Source organism: Phaeoacremonium minimum (genome assembly GCF_000392275.1).
Source record: "Phaeoacremonium minimum UCRPA7 unplaced genomic scaffold PA7_03_scaffold_371, whole genome shotgun sequence".
Classification (NCBI taxonomy): Eukaryota; Fungi; Ascomycota; class Sordariomycetes; order Togniniales; family Togniniaceae; genus Phaeoacremonium; species Phaeoacremonium minimum.
Window position 1 is genome coordinate 115,424 of NW_006921275.1, and position 15,752 is coordinate 131,175.

General features: G+C 51.3%; 4 protein-coding genes across 4 annotated transcripts; 2 read left to right on the plus strand and 2 right to left on the minus strand.

Moving 5' to 3' along the window:
• Positions 1-181: 181 nt before the first annotated feature.
• On the minus strand, positions 182-2,616 carry UCRPA7_4826 (putative cell wall anchored protein; the record flags this gene model as incomplete). Its single annotated transcript, XM_007917377.1, has 6 exons — positions 182-203; positions 337-1,000; positions 1,053-1,317; positions 1,369-1,613; positions 1,666-2,094; positions 2,580-2,616. 6 exons carry the CDS (start codon positions 2,614-2,616, stop codon positions 182-184), a joined length of 1,662 nt encoding a protein of 553 aa, XP_007915568.1.
• Positions 2,617-8,280: 5,664 nt separating this feature from the next.
• UCRPA7_4827 (putative glycoside hydrolase family 18 protein) lies at positions 8,281-9,647 on the plus strand (the record flags this gene model as incomplete). Its single annotated transcript, XM_007917378.1, has 2 exons — positions 8,281-9,555; positions 9,609-9,647. The coding sequence occupies 2 exons, from the start codon at positions 8,281-8,283 to the stop codon at positions 9,645-9,647; spliced, it is 1,314 nt and encodes a 437-aa protein (XP_007915569.1).
• Positions 9,648-9,657: 10 nt separating this feature from the next.
• On the minus strand, positions 9,658-10,241 carry UCRPA7_4828 (hypothetical protein; the record flags this gene model as incomplete). The annotated part of the gene is made up of 2 exons (XM_007917379.1): positions 9,658-9,682; positions 9,739-10,241. The coding sequence occupies 2 exons, from the start codon at positions 10,239-10,241 to the stop codon at positions 9,658-9,660; spliced, it is 528 nt and encodes a 175-aa protein (XP_007915570.1).
• A 2,154-nt stretch (positions 10,242-12,395) lies between these two features.
• On the plus strand, positions 12,396-13,658 carry UCRPA7_4829 (putative pirin domain protein; the record flags this gene model as incomplete). Its single annotated transcript, XM_007917380.1, has 2 exons — positions 12,396-12,403; positions 12,734-13,658. 2 exons carry the CDS (start codon positions 12,396-12,398, stop codon positions 13,656-13,658), a joined length of 933 nt encoding a protein of 310 aa, XP_007915571.1.
• Positions 13,659-15,752: the final 2,094 nt, after the last annotated feature.

Genomic DNA, 15,752 nt, shown 5'->3' on the forward strand with positions numbered 1-15,752 from the left:
AAGGAGGAGTTCATAGAGTATTTTAGAGCAAAAGAGAGTGTATCGACTAAATAAGACTATTGTAATAGAATACACAAGAAGTCGGAATGTCGAATCGTGTTCATTCGGTGTAGGTCAACATCAGCCCCTCTCAATCTCATTGTAGAGCGCCACTTCCTGCATATGACCATCTGCTGAGCATTCAAGCCGCCAATGTGATTTCACTGTGGTCCATAATTACTGATCCTAGAATCCCTATATGATGAGACCTCATATGCTTGTGACTGTGGGCTGACAGATCTATGATGATCTGGTGACGGAGATGGTGAGCCATAGCTTGGCACTGGACTCCCAGACATTTCACTCGCGGCAATTGGCACAGGCAGCTCTGCCGGTTCCATCTGCATCAGCGGTGGCGGAACGCCGTAGCTATGCTTCTTGTCATAGACGTATGACGATCCCCCAGGCATCTCGGACATTTGGCTTTGTGTGCTTTGTCTGTTGGCCTCCCTACGCTTCTTCCTTCTGACAATGAAGAAGATAGCGATGAGGGTGATGAGAATAAGACCACCAACGACTCCTCCCACAACACCACCGATCAGAGCACCTTTATTGGATCCAGAGCCAGAGCCACTGGGCTCCGTAGCTGTACCATTTCCAGAAGGAGTGTCATTTTTGTTTGGGATGACAAGTTCGTAAGGGGGATTGTAAGGCGCTGGAGCAGTCAGAGCCGGGTTCATCACATATTGCAGCCAGGTGTCGCTCCATTCGAGTGGAGATGTCTTGTAGGCACCACCATCGACAGTACCTCCAATCGCGTTGACTACTTGTGATGGAACTGGCGCTTGACGGTTCGCTCCTTCAGCATTGAAGATGCCAGTGTAGTTTTGTGAAACCAGGTCAAAAATCTCTGCGGGCATGTGTGAGGAGCAGCTCTTGACGTTGGTGCCGCCAGCTGTCTTGTTTGTCTGCATGCCTCCAATTATGAGCAGGTTCTCGCCTACCACATGGTAGGTGTGGCCTGCGATATTAATTAGCCTGACTCTGGTAATGAAACGTCGCAAGTCACTCACCGTACATGCCGTCAGTACGGGTATGCACCAGGACCCATTGGAAAGTTGGTAAGCTAAGGACCCAGATTTCTTCGGATGTGATATAAGTAGCATAATTCTCAACACCAGCAACCATGTAGATATTGTATGAGGAATTGTCCTTCGCGGGTACCACGACTGCACAGATATCTGACCGCCCACTTGGAATATCAGGGATGCCGAAGGTCTTCTGACGGAACCAATAGCCAGTTCCAATATCGTAAATATCGACAAAGGTATTTTGGATCTGTGATGATGTAAGTGACTACGAACAGCGAAGTAGAATTGTAGTATATACATTGTCATTGCCCGCGTTGGCTCCTTTCTTTGGTATGCCGTAAGGAGTTGGATCGACTGTGACCTGGCCACCAAGAAAGACAACGATTCCCTTGTCCCCAATGGGTACGTGCACCATTGCTCCATTCATGCGTGGCCCGAAAGGCTTGTTTTTATTATCGCCCAATGAGACAGGCACAGAGGTGTTTGTCAAGGTTGGCCTTGCAACTGCAGGGCTCGTGTCCAACACAAGCATTCCCTCTAAGACTATTATAGATAAGTATCAGAATAAACAGCTTTGTGTGATTATGATACATACACTTGAACTCGCTTGACTGATCATATGTGATGTAGTCATGATCTGATCGCTGCTGGACATAACCCTCAAACACGAAGCTCTTGTTCAAAGCCGGAGCATCACAGTAAGCGGCCGCACCTGGTCGATCGATTTTTGTTCCAACACCAGTGTAATTAAAATCTGTCAGCTTGGACCATCTCTCTAAATCGATATCAAACTCCCATATCGCGGATTCTGGGATATCATTCAGCTGCATGAAGCCTGGATCCGTGTCGCTATTGAAGGAGAACCATCCACCTAACTGATATATTTTTCGTGTGGCTGGCGAGTACCACAGACTGCCTTCAATCAGGCCGTTCGGCACATCGGGGCTCTTCAGAATGGAGGAATAGGGGAAGGTATCTTGGTTCGTGAAGTTCTGAGACAAGTCGAGAACGAGCAATTGATCATCTGCATCGGATCAGCGAGGCCTAAGTCTCATAGATACAAGACACACTCATTCCCGCAGTCCAATCTCCTATATCTGTAGTTGAAAATGTTCCGTTGTACTTTGGCATATAGGTATTACCGCCATCAATGTAAATCTTGCCATCAGCAAGAACGCCTTGGTGCAGTGTCAATACATGCACTTTCAGGAGAGCTCCATATCAACCCACTGGAATGTCTATATATGCGACAAAAATGTTGCGACAAGTCATGGTCACTGCTGTTGACTGTCGAGCCTGAGGTCGGCGTTGGTGCCACGAAGACGGATGAAGTTCGAGAAGGGCTTTGCCTTGCAAGTATGCTCGCGCTGCAAGCAGTACTCGCAAGAGCAAAACAGAAATACAAAGCCCGGAGGCCGATCATGACCAACGCAAGCAAAACGGGCCTCAGAAGTCATGGAGAATGAAGACAGGAAGAATTGGTCGACTCGAACGTCTTCGTACACGTACAACCGATATTATGTGAAGAGCCGCCGGAAGCCCCCATGGTTGCCAGACGCTTGCTTTGCAACCTATCCAAAATCGGGCATTACGGAACGCCTTGCATATGGTGAAAGCTTCTGGAAGCCGATAAGACGACTGAAATCCTTAGAAACTTGCGCCTTTCTGCGGGATCGTCCTTCGGGTAGAAGTTCATTGGACATGTTATTGAGGTGGTGTTGCGACTAGCTTGCGGTGTTGCCGGGCTGAGGTTGGAATCTGCAGTTGGCTTCTAATCCACCATTCACATTCGAGCAAATCGACACTTTCGAAAGAGGCTTGCTTTGGTTTCAGACCCCAAGTATGCAGCAATGGAGCGCACAAGAAGGCTGTGGCACCTAGAATGCAGTCTTATCAGTCATTGTCAGACTCATTAGGTGCAACGTTATGGGTTCCATCTCCGTCAGATTTCTCGTAGCTGGGAAAAAATGGCCAAATTGCGCGTGGCGACCTTATCGAAGACGGTTATAAGCCAATGTCAATTCGAGCCTCTGTCTAGCAATCAAGCAAAAACGTTTACGAGCAGTTGCCGTCTGGGATGGTTCACTTGAACGACCATGTGAGCGCCATGCACCCTCAAGTTGCATCCCTTAACGCCACACCGGGCAGATCTCGGTCGCGTAACTGACCCCCGGTGACCCAATAGCAGCCTTGTTCGCACCTATCATCCTATCCGAAAATGATTTGCCGACTTCCCGATCAGGTGGGTTTGTCCTTGAAGTGGTCGTTCTCACAAGGCTCCGACTCCAATTCCGACAGTAAATGGGAAGCATCGGCTAGAGCCTTACTTAAATAGTCTCAAGCTCCCATCAGAGTACAATTGTATCGAAGCAGCGAGAGCGATTTGCTGAATATCCTTGCACATTGACTGTTCCACGAAATTTGCAAGTTGTAAGATGAAAGGCACGTAGCACCATGCTAATGGGTACAGGGCTGAGGCGTGAGCGCGCCTCGCCCGGTGCCTTTGAATAGCTCGACAATTGAACTAGTATCTGACTAAGTGGTCCCAGGCTGGCTGGGTGTTGCCATGAAATCCACGATGCCTTCGTGCCCTAAGCGGCGGGTCCTGTATCTTGATTATGTCTCACATGCCACGCGGCATCTCCACTGAAGAGCTTGCGTCTTTTCAGCTACAGCACTCTGCACATACCTTGCCCTATTCGGATATAAGCTTGACTACACGGCGGGAAAGCTTCAGAATATCCAAGCGCCTTGAATAGTTAGGTATAATGAAAGACAAGTTAGTATCAGCGGAAAACTTAGGATCACAAGCTCAGAGCAAATATCATGGAACGAAGTATGTGTATATGTATATTTAAATTTGAAAGAGCAATAACTCGTAGCGGGGAGAACCCCTGTTCAGTAGGAACTTACCGATATAGCTTCAAGATAAAACAGAGCTGGCTCTAGAATTGGCGCAGCCCGTCCAAACTTACCTCTGCTCCTTTTAAAGCCATACCAGTCCTTCCGCTTTACTTTTAGCACGAAGCAGGCACGTTAGACACTCATCCTTACCTACCTCTGTGCAGAAACACAAGGGCTGAGTGCAGTATATATACTCACCAGACCCAAGCAGCGGAGCGGACTTACACTCACGCTCATCATCGGAGCTCGGCGGAATTGCGATTTCGTCGAGACAGATGCGCTTGCACTCCTCGCAGTCCCGAACAACGGCAGTCTTACCATGTCGAGAACAAGCTGCGAGCCGGAAGCTTGCTCGCGGCGGAGCAGTCTGCGGTGATTGACGGGATGGCACTGGCCTCGGTGATGCGGCGGAGTGAGATTGGGAGGAAAGGCTCAAAAACGGGGGTGCCTTCCGCCGACGCTCCGGGTTGATTTTGTCGACGTTGCCATCGATTGGAACCTTGACAAGTGATGGAGAGCTTGATTCATAATCCAAACGGAAACAAACCTCAATCGTGGTAGCATCTGAGCCTGCTGGTGTTGAGACACCTCGCTCTCGGTGGAGCTTCACAGAGTCTTTGGGATCCTGATGTGGTACGGGCACGGAGGGTGGCGGAGAAAGGAGCCTCGTCGACCGAGATTCTGGAATGACGGGAAGGCGGGTGAACGGGTCGAACAGCACTGGATATTCTTTCCCAGGTTTGGGATGTTGTGGGATATGGGCGAGAAGAGGTGCGTGAACCTCCGGTGTGCCAGCAACACCCGCCGGAATTCGAATCCAGTTCTGATCCCACACAGTCTGAGCCCACTCGAGTGTGGCCTTGCGCATCTTCACGGCAAAGGTATACTTGGCAGCATGCTCCGCGTCAGAAAAGGGCCAGCCCTCTTTTCTATACACTTGTATATCGGCAGGATCCGCTTTGTACTCGATCGCTTGCAAAAATGCACTCATGTCCTCCAGGGGCATGGGCCAGTCGAGAGTGTCCCGAATATCCGTCAGCGTATCGAACAAGACAGCACCACAGACGCTTGACTGCGGGACTGCACCGATTATCGAATAGTCGCGCTTGAATTTCCAGAACTTCAAGATGCAGTGAACATTTCGAATGTCGTAGCGGTAGTACTCCGTGCAAGCCGGACACCACCCGTACGCACCTTGAACTCGCTTCGGACCGGAGGATTTTCTTCTGGACAGGAACGCGCGAGCTTTCCCGACACCATGGGTTTGTGTCTTCTTCTCGACCGCATGTCCACACACCGTATAAGCTACCTTCATTACGTTGGAATCGAAGGCCATTGTGACGAGCCTTCCGTTGATGCCAAAGAAGTAAGCCTTGTAGATCGGTGTGCTTTCCGTACAGAGTCCTGACTCCGGATGTAGTCCAGATTGTCTGCTGGACACAGAGCTACCGTCAGTGGGATTGTTGGGTGTTTATATACCTAGGTAGGCATTCCGAAGCGGTGCACTTTTTGATTGCGAGTGCTTGATCAAAGAAAGCCAATGTTGGAACTCTATCCGCAAGACAGCCCGATAAGGCACAAAGCACGGCATTGTTGGCAAAGAAAGGCATTGTCTAAGAAGGCCATGATAAACAGTTACATTATTGAATTTTGATAGAAATGAAGATGAACAAAGACTGAGAGATCTGAAGTAGTGATCTAAGGGAGAGAAAAGTGAAGTGACAAAGGAAAAGGTGTCTCTGCTGCCCATTCCTAGACTTCCAGGTTGCTTGTAGAGCGAGCAGGGCGCCACGAACTGCCTACAATCCCAGTGACAACCCTAGCAGGGAGGTGCGTGCAATCAAGTAACGGAGACAGGGTAAAAAGCTCTCATGCGTGCCGACTGGGACCGAGAGAAAAGGCTGCCCTGCTTCCTGAGACCTCATTGCGACGTTGACCGTTCAATCTTGCTTCTTAGTTAGACGAGTAATTACCTTTTTAACTTTGGTGAGACAAGCGGGTACCAATTTCCTTCAACAGAATGGCAATCCCCAAGAACCATCAGGGTATTATCGCCGTTTAGTGTTTACAGTTGCAAGAAGCGACGTAGAAGGCTTGTAAAAAGATCGAGGAATCGATGATTTGACAATGCCATGAAGAGCAGCCGTAATGCAAGTCGCGAGCACATTGTGATCGACCCTTTCTTCTTTTAGCACTCACATCATACTGCCGTACCTTCCATGGGAGGGCAGGAGCGATTGTGTTGTTGGGCGTGGGGCGCACGTGATGCGCGGATGGAGAAAAGGAGACTGGAGAAGGATCTCAATGCCAAGTTTTTTCTCGCACAGAGCGGCCGGGATCATCAGCCGCAACAGCAAAGACCCTCTCGGACCCTCTCCTGATCAGCTTGATCCTGTCTCCCCCGCCCATTTGCAGTGTGTGCTGGAGACAAAACTGCCCGAGCTGCCCTATCCGCCCACAGGAACGGGCAATGATTTTCGCTGCCAATCGAGATCCTGGCATTGAGCGACACTGATAGCCAACAACAAGTCAATCGCTCGCAACAAGCCCCGATCCGATCTCGACCGTACGGTTCTCGGCTTCGTATCATCACTCACCAGCAATTCCATCAGTCGATTAATGAATCCTCGAAATGAAGCAAATAATGATGATGACACTTGCCCCAGTGCTCCAATGAGTTATTTCCAGCTGTGCCCGACGCTAGACCGGCGCCGTTTGCCAAGACGAAATTTCAGGGGTGTTTCCGTCTCCTCGCTGTGTAGGCCGGCGCGTCTGGATTTCTGGAAGCCGCTCGCCACGCATCCTCCCTTGATACCCTTGAGTACCTGCGGGGGCCGCCTGTCTCTGTTAACGTTACTGCGACCCGGTCGAGACACAAATTTCCGAGTCCCTGGGCGCAGGTCTTGGTTATGGCCTCACCTCTCAGGGCTCTCACCGCATATCATTTCGCAAGCGAATCTTGTCGTCCTAGTCAACACACAGACGAATTCATAGCCTTATGGGCTTGAATTCTTTTGATCTCAAGTATAAACTGACGGGCCATTCAGTTGCATCATGCATCGAGATACTCAAAACCTGCTGAAACTCCAGGCGCGACCGCTCGGCGTTCACCACACACTTGCGCTTAGTGCACATCCTCAAGTGCCCTAGCTCTGCCTGTCTACATCATTGACTAACACTAACAAGGCCCGGCTATGGTCCTGGAAATTAGGTCAACCAGCGGAAGTCGACTTGGCTATTGGCCCTGGATCTTGTGTGGCCTGGTTCTTCCAGACCACCTTGGCCAGACCGGGGTTAGGTGTATGCGGCGACAGCCAATTTCCACCTTGCCTGAACGGGCCAATTTCACGCTACTATTTTTGCTAAGCAAGTGTGCGGCGCAGAGACGGAGCTCACTACTCGCAGACCGGTGCAAAGGAGGGTTTGGACGAGCCGTGGGAGTGGCACCAAGGTTTAAGACACCGTGTTGCGGTCGTTCCCGCTCAAACGGCATTCCATTGTCCCTCGAGTTCAATTTGCACGTGCAACTCGGTGATACCAAATGGCCCTTGAGAATGCACTGCTTCTCCTGTGATAATCAAGAGACGATCACTTTTAATCGCGTTAAGCTTCTCAGAGCCACCGGGATTCTGTCAAAAGGACGCAAATCGGATGCGCGATCCGCCAAATAGGGCCGCACCCTGTCTCATGGCTGTCCCGCCGCATTGGCGCTTTCCAACAACACCCCGGCTTCGCCAATCAGCTTGCGTCGTTACCCCTATTATCCCGGTCAGCTTCATCGAACTATTAGGACACACCACACCCTTACCCATCTCACGCTAAACTTGTTCCTGAACGGACTACCTGCCATTTTAGACCATCACCCATGGCTTCTCCTCACAGCAGGTGGCTCTCCTCCAGGCAGAGAAGCACCCTCAGGCCATACAGGATGTCGAGGGAAATTGACCCAGGCTGGAGCCTGCACATGAGCAGGCATGACTGTGCGGCGATGTCTTGTTAGCTTGAAGAAACGGTAAGCCACCATCGTGACGGTTCCCCCATGACGCCTCCTACCAAGCCCATTGTGGTAGGGGCACTACTCTATGTAAGTAAGCCCAACGTCTCGTCACCATGTCTCCCACACTCTTTTTCCTTTCTTCTCTTATCGTCTTGTCAAGTCAACCCATCGACGGCGTGCTCTCTACAGCCGTGCAAACGATTGTTTGCGTCCTTTCGTTGATCTCACGATCTTCCCTCACACTCCTTTCGGCTTCGGCCATATATACATTCATTTTTTTATACCCTATATAACACCTATTTGTACAAAATGCATTTCCGGAAGGCTTTCATTGCTACGGCTCTTGCGGTTGCGCCAGTGTGGGCGGCCGGCAAGAGTGTTAATGTTTACTGGGGTCAAAATGGTATCGATACTTTGGAAAGCGCTTGCAACACCGACGGCTTCGAATACATCACCCTCGGCTTCATCAACTCCTCGCCCGAGAATGGCAATGGAACTGGTTATCCCGGAAGCAACTTTGGTGCTCACTGCTGGGCTGACGTGTATTCGAACAACGGAAAGACATCTCACCTGTACTCCGAGTGCAAGTCTATTCAGACTGGAATTTCAAAGTGCCAGGCCAACGGCAAGAAGGTTCTCCTCTCCATTGGTGGAGTGTACAATGCTACCACAAGCAACTATGCCGTTTCCAACGCCGCTAAGGGCGTCGAATTCGCCGACTTCATGTGGAATGCCTTTGGACCATACAATGCTTCATGGACAGGCCCCAGACCCTTTGACGACACTGACTCGGGCACTATCAACGTTGTTGACGGATATGACTTCGACATCGAGTACGCCTTTGCCGATGAGACTGGCTACGTTGCGATGATCAATCGACTCCGATCAAAGATCACTGCCGCCAAGCGCAGCGACATCATTACGGGAGCCCCTCAGTGCCCCCTCAACGACCCTTATGTTGATATGAAGTACATGCTTCAGAATGCCCAGTTTGATCTGCTGTTCATCCAGTTTTACAACAACCCATCGTGCAACGCTGGCAACACCGACTTCACCTTGAACTCCGGATTCAACTACGCCGCGTGGGAGGATTTCTTGAAGACTACCCCTAACAATGCCACGAAGCTTTTCATCGGTCTTCCGGGTAGCAGCAGTGCCGCCGGCAGTGGATACATCACTTTATCTGCCGCGAAGACTCTCCTGTGCCAGTACAAAGATTACCCTCAATTTGGTGGTGCCATGATTTGGGACCAGTACTATGGTGAGCTTAACACGGGCTTGGACTTGAAAACTTACTATGAGAGCATTCATGACATCCTCAACGGTGGATGTGGTGGCTCATCAACGACCACAACTCGTGCGACTACCACATCCTCGTCGTCCTCAGTCTGCACTACCGTGACCACTCCCGCCGCTGTTCAGTCTGGCATTGCTACCAACTGTGTCAAGTTTTACAAGGTTCAGACAGGAGACTACTGCCAAGCTATCGCCGATGAATTCAAGATCTCCCTCGCCAACTTCTACGCATGGAACCCGGCTGTTGGCAGCACCTGCGGCAATCTCTGGGCTGACGAGTACTACTGCGTTGCTGTTGGCGTTAACTCTTGCCCAGCTACAACCACTACACGATCTTCAAGCTCAACTTCATCACATGCCACCACAACTTCGGTTTCTAGCACTCGATCGTCATCTTCTAGCATCGTTTCCAGCACTAGCTCAACCCGAAGCAGCTCATCAAGCTCAACCGTCTCATCCACCAGCAGCCACGTCACCTCGAGCTCTTCCAGCTCCTCGTCGAGCAGCCATGTCACTTCCAGCTCGTCCTCTAGCTCTTCCAGTTCCTCGTCAAGCAGCCACATTACTTCCAGCTCGTCGTCTAGCTCAAGCTCTACCAGCTCATCCACAAGCAGCCACGCCACCTCGAGCTCTTCAATTTCCAGCTCCAGCTCCAGCTTGAGCTCAACGAGCTCCACTGCCAGCTCAACCAGCAGCTCATCTTCGTCAGCGTCCGCATCGTCATCCTCCAGCAGCAGCTCATCTTCATCTTCCAGCTCAATCAGCTCCACGGCCTCTGTTGATCCTACCACGTCGACATCCGCGTCTTTGAGCAGCAGCACTTCCGCATTTTCGAGCTCTAGCTCAAGCGACGTATACGCTACGACTTCAAGCACCATCTCAAGCTCATCAGTCTCTGCAACAACCACTGAGGCTTCCTCTACCAGCTCCGAAACTGATATTTGCGATGAGCCAACAGAGACCAGCTCGTACATCGTGACCAGCTCAACCATCAGCTCTTCAACATATGCCACAACTACCGAGAGCTCCTCCACTAGCTCAGAGACCGATATTTGCACCGAGCCGACAGACTTCTCAAGCAGCAGCTCAGAAATCGTTTCAAGCACATCCGCCTTTGAGCCAACATCATCTGTTGTCCCCACGACTACCCAGAGCTCCTCATCTAGCTCTGAGACAGAGACTGATATCTGCACTGAGCCAACTGACTACTCGAGCAGCAGCTCCGAGACTACGTCAAGCACATCTGTCGTTGAGCCAACGTCTTCTGCTGTGGCCACCACTACCCAAAGTTCCTCATCCAGCGAGGAGCCAGACTACTGCACCGAGTCAACAGACTATATTTCAAGCACATCTGTCGCTCTGCCAACATCTTCCGTAGTGTCCTCCACATCAGCTACCGAGGGTCTGAGCAGCTCTAGCCCGCTTCCTACGCTCTCAAGCTCGCTTAGTGCCACCAGCACACCGTATTCCAACGGGACAATCACTTCAACCACCCAAGGACCCTCCAGCAGCCTCCCCGTGTCCTCCACCGGGGGCGCAAGCTCCAGCTCTGTGGAGTGGACAACCAGCACGCTGTACTCGACAACAGTTTACACTATTACGTCGTGCGCGCCGACCGTGACAAACTGCCCTGGAAAGGGCCACGTTACGACCGAGGTTGTTGCGTACACCACGACCGTGTGCCCGGTCACTGAGAGCCCTGCCGGGCCGAAGACCACCAGTGCTCCCGCCCCTGTCTCTTACAGCACCAGCACTGTTTACACAACCAAGGTCTACACGATTACCTCATGCCCCGCTGCCGTGCCCGATTGCCCAGCCAAGGGTTCCGCTACCACGGAGGTTGTCCCGGTATCCACAACTCTCATCCCGATAGTTGAGGTTCCCGTGACCGTCGTTCCTGTCAATCCAACGACTTCTGCCAGCAGCCCTGAAGAGGAGTCCACCACCACTACTACTCAGAAGACATTCGTCTACAGCACAATCACGATCCCCAAGCCGAACCCGACCGGCATCGTGGTTAACCCAGCCACCAACGGCACTCTGCCGAGCTTTGTCAGCTACTCTACACCTACGCCTAGCACGACCTCGGAAGGCAGCGGCCCGACGAGTTCCGTTGTCACAGCAGGTGCAGGACATAGCGCTGCCGCCTTGGCCGTGCCGGCTCTGCTAGCTGCGCTTGTGTTGGCGCTGTGAGCTTGAGTGGGGAGAAGGGCTTATCGCATAGTGTTATCTGCATATTACTGGACATATTGCATCTTGTGGTCTTCGGGCGTTAGCAGAAGCTACATCATTTTATTTTATCAATTCTCAGATATGGTATGGAATGGCCTGCGGCTGATGGACAGTAGCCCGCCGACTCTGGGGAAGCCAAAAAAGGGGGCAGTCGCAGGACAGAGCTAGTGGGTGTCGCACCCTCAAGGAATCGCCTGCCGTATAAAATGTGTTAGTACAAACAGGGCGTCAGAGATATGTAAATTCATGATATGACTGTACAGAATATATCAGCTCCTGTGCCCGCTTTACCAAATGTAATTGTCCAAGATCTCGGCTCCATATGCTGAGGCCACTAGTTTTGGCCCGTTGGGGGGTCATTGTTACATTAAACAGATACCAGGTCTCCTCTAGGAAGCTCTGACAAGTGTGTGAGAAGTACCGTTTCTCATTATGCTCAAAGTCACTTCTTTGATTTATCTGTTGACTAATCCGAATACCTCGTCATGTCTAGGGATATTCTCAACCGTCTTAATTATCCCGATAGGGTTGGTCCTCTCGTGCATCCGGAGGCGGGTGTTCTAATACGGCCAGCTGTCAACAGCTGGTAAGATCCGAATCGGCGCTAGATTGTGGCTGACTGATGGCAACCGCTAAGGCTAAGCCCGACAAATTAGCGGGCGGTATGCTGAGTAACACTGGCAAAGCAGACTTACAGCGATATCCCTGCCCCGCAATCAAAGCTCTAGAAGATTGGTGGGGCCCAAAGTCAGCATGAGATAATCACAAGTCAGCGAGACAGAATCGTGCATGCAGCCAAAGGCCAATCGCCGAAAAAGAATTACCCACCGCGATTCAGACCTCCCAGATGGTATCTAGAGCGGCCCATCCCTAAGTAGACGCATAATCGCCGACAAATGCATCTGTAAGTTGCTGAATGACGATCGAGCTAAGGCAAGAATCTATCCAGCTAGGCAAGATCAAGCAAGTACTCCTCGAATCATCTATTTGCAATGCTCACTTGATTGTTTCGCGATCATTTGAATTGATTTCGTATTCCCTTCCTCGTCACTTCTCGACCTTTCCCGAGAAGCCATCCCCAAAGTCTATATATGAGGCGATTCATTCTCGCCTTGTCTGTTCTCGTTGTTTCAATTTCCTTCACCATCTACAACTCAAACACACTTCGAACAATAGCAGATACCTACTTACCCACCAACATCTTCAAGACACAACCAATCGTGGATTCCCACAGAGCAACACACATCAACAACAACACCACCGCAGAGAAAGAGTCTATGCTCAACTCCGTCAAGAACACCATGTCTAAGACACTGCACAATGCCAAGATCACTCCGCACCGCTCTGGTGCCCGAGGACACGGCGACCACGGCTGGCTAAACACCTACCACAGCTTCAGCTTTGCCGACTGGTACAATCCCAAATTCAACTCCTATGGCTCCCTGCGTGTCCTCAATGAGGATCGCGTAAAGTCGAACTCTGGCTTCCCTACACACCCGCACCGAGACTTCGAGATCTTCAGCTACATCCTGTCCGGCGAGCTGACCCACCGAGACAGCATGCTGCGGAAGGGTGCCGAGGGTGGGCAGTCTGATCGCTTCTACAGGATGCATAGGGGGGATGTCCAATTTACAACGGGTGGCACGGGCATAGCGCACTCCGAGTTCAACGAGCACAACAGTGACACAGTCCACTTCCTCCAGATCTGGGCCATCCCATGGAAGCGCGGCCTGACTCCAAGATATCACACACGGCACTTCGATGAGGAGGATAAGCGCAAGGGCTTCGTGCACATCCTCAGCCCCCTCAAGGCCGGCGAGGACGCCTCCGCCGCCGAGGAGAAGGAGGCCGAGCCCACCCTCCCGGGCACGATCCCCATCCACGCCGACTTCGTCATGAGCGCGGCCATCATCCCTCCCGAGGCCAAGTTCGAGTACAAGATCGGCGCGGACGCGGTCAAGGCCAACAAGCGCAAGGTGTACGTGCACGTCCCGATGACCAAGGGCGGCAACGCCAAGATCAGGCTCGACGGGCGGGAGGACGCCGTGCTGTCGGAGGGCGACGGCGCCTTTGTCGATAGCGTCAACGTCGGCGACAAGCTGTCGTTTGAGAGCGTTGGTAGCGCCGAGGCGGAGGTCGTTGTCTTAGACACTGCGTGAGCATGAGCATGCGCATGTGTCCAAGACAACCTCGTATTGATGCAATGCCTCATCTCTTGTTTGTAGATAGTTAGCTGTATATAGCACGCCGCAAGGCTTGACAGAAGCGATCAATCAAGTATAATCATGTATCAACGTTTTAGGAAGACATATCGTGCAGTAACTCCCATGCATGTTACCAAAGCGCAACATGTCGTATGGCGCGCCGTTTGTCCGCGGCTGCTTGCCGAGAACCAATGCTCCCAGCAGAGATCGCAAGTAAGTGAAAATAGCAAATAGATTGAACGTAGCCTGGTCGGTGTTGGATGGGCCTCAGCCAGTGCATGGTCGTAGTAGACATCTCTTTTGCGATATCCAGCCTCGGCTGTTGAGAGAGCTCGAACCCATAGCCAAAGACAGTGGCGGGCAACGTTTCGCAAGAACGGCATCATTTCTCACCTTCGCCGTATAATTCATAGAAGCTTCAGTGTAGAGGGAAAGACACAGTTGATAGGTATAGGAAGGCTTGTCTGCGTTGATGCCCGTCAGGCGCGCGTCTCAGAGTCGCGTCCCCAGCAAAATTTTCCGGCGCGTCGAGATGGACGGAGTACATACGGCGAAGCGAGTGAGCACAGCACTTCATCATGATGATTTACATATACAAACCTATCTACATGGTGGAGAGTGCCGTCACGAGCCTAATCTAGCTGCTACAAAATGGAGAGGGCCCCTTCTTCATCGCCATCCGCAGACAGCAGACAATGAAAGGGAGAAATCCTGCCAGGAGGAAAAATGGGCCAAAAATTCTCTCGCAGGCCGAAGCCCACGAGAAGCTGGTCGGTTTATAGTTTTCAACTAGCAAAAATCTCCACTCAGACGAATCTTCACGGTGAGAGATCAAACCCTTGCACTTGGATGGGGAAAGAAAAGAAGGAAAAGCAGGTAAAATCTCGCGGGGGGGCCGCCGCGTTAAATACCTGCGGATGGAGATGGTCCGTGCGAGCGTGCAAACTCCAAGGCAGATGCTGCACACCGCCCGGCAGTATGAGTCACCCCTGTCAATGAGTAAGTAAGTGATGACTCGATGGGGTAGGCGTTAGAAAGCTGGTTCCTGCCGAAGACTAACACCGAAATCAACAATCGTGCTTGCCACAAGATTTGCTTGAACCAAGTGTCTGTCACTTCAGCTATTCTACTTGAGCATTGTCTCGAAGAAAGAAGCTGAGGTCACAGGTTGGGTGAAGTCCACAGCATGAAGTTGCAATGGCGACACACAGCTGGTTTGGTTCGTGATGGTCTGCTCCTAGATTTGCAGAATTTCGGGGCATCAAGCCAATACAGATGTTCGCAAATACAGTGGGCAAACTCAGGCACTCAGAGTTCCCTAGGGAGCCTGCAGGCTGCCTTGTGAAGCAGCCTGGCAGCTGAGCCGCGCGGGGATCCAGCTTCTGCGCTGGTAACGTCGTACTTCCTCGAACCCGAGTTCTTCAGTGATGCTCACGCCATCAGAATAGTGAAGCAAAAAAGAGATATCCATGGATATATTCTCGCTATTGATGCAGAGATAGCCATTAGTTCTTAGCTTTGAAACTAGTCCTGGCTATCGCAGTCAAGCCGAAAAGGCAACTCCATTTCAACTTTCTTCTCGGTGTAGGGCCACTGAGTATTTCACTGATGATGATATTTCTACCTCAATAGCGAGGGAATGATTGCTCTGTCACTTTTGAGCTGCACACACATCGCGGTTTCGAAAGCATGGCCGAACTTGTTGGTGTCGTCGCTGCTGCAGGGCAGTTTCTCGAACAAGGCTTCAGAGTCATCCAGCTTGTGAAAAGGCTAAAGGATCAAGTCCAAAATGCTCCAACTAAAATCCAGGAAGAGAGTGAGAAACTCAGAGAAACTGACGACTTAGCCGCCAAGATCAAAGCTACCAAGAGCCTGCAAATCAACGAGGTTGAGAAAATTGTCAAGCGGAGTGCACTTTATACAAGCGAGTTGGCAACAATCTTGGCAAATCTGTTGCCACAGCCGGACGCCAACATTGGCGAGAGAACGTGGAAAGCGGTTGGTGGGTTGGCACAGGAAGCTGCTATCCACAAGCTTTTCAGCAAACTC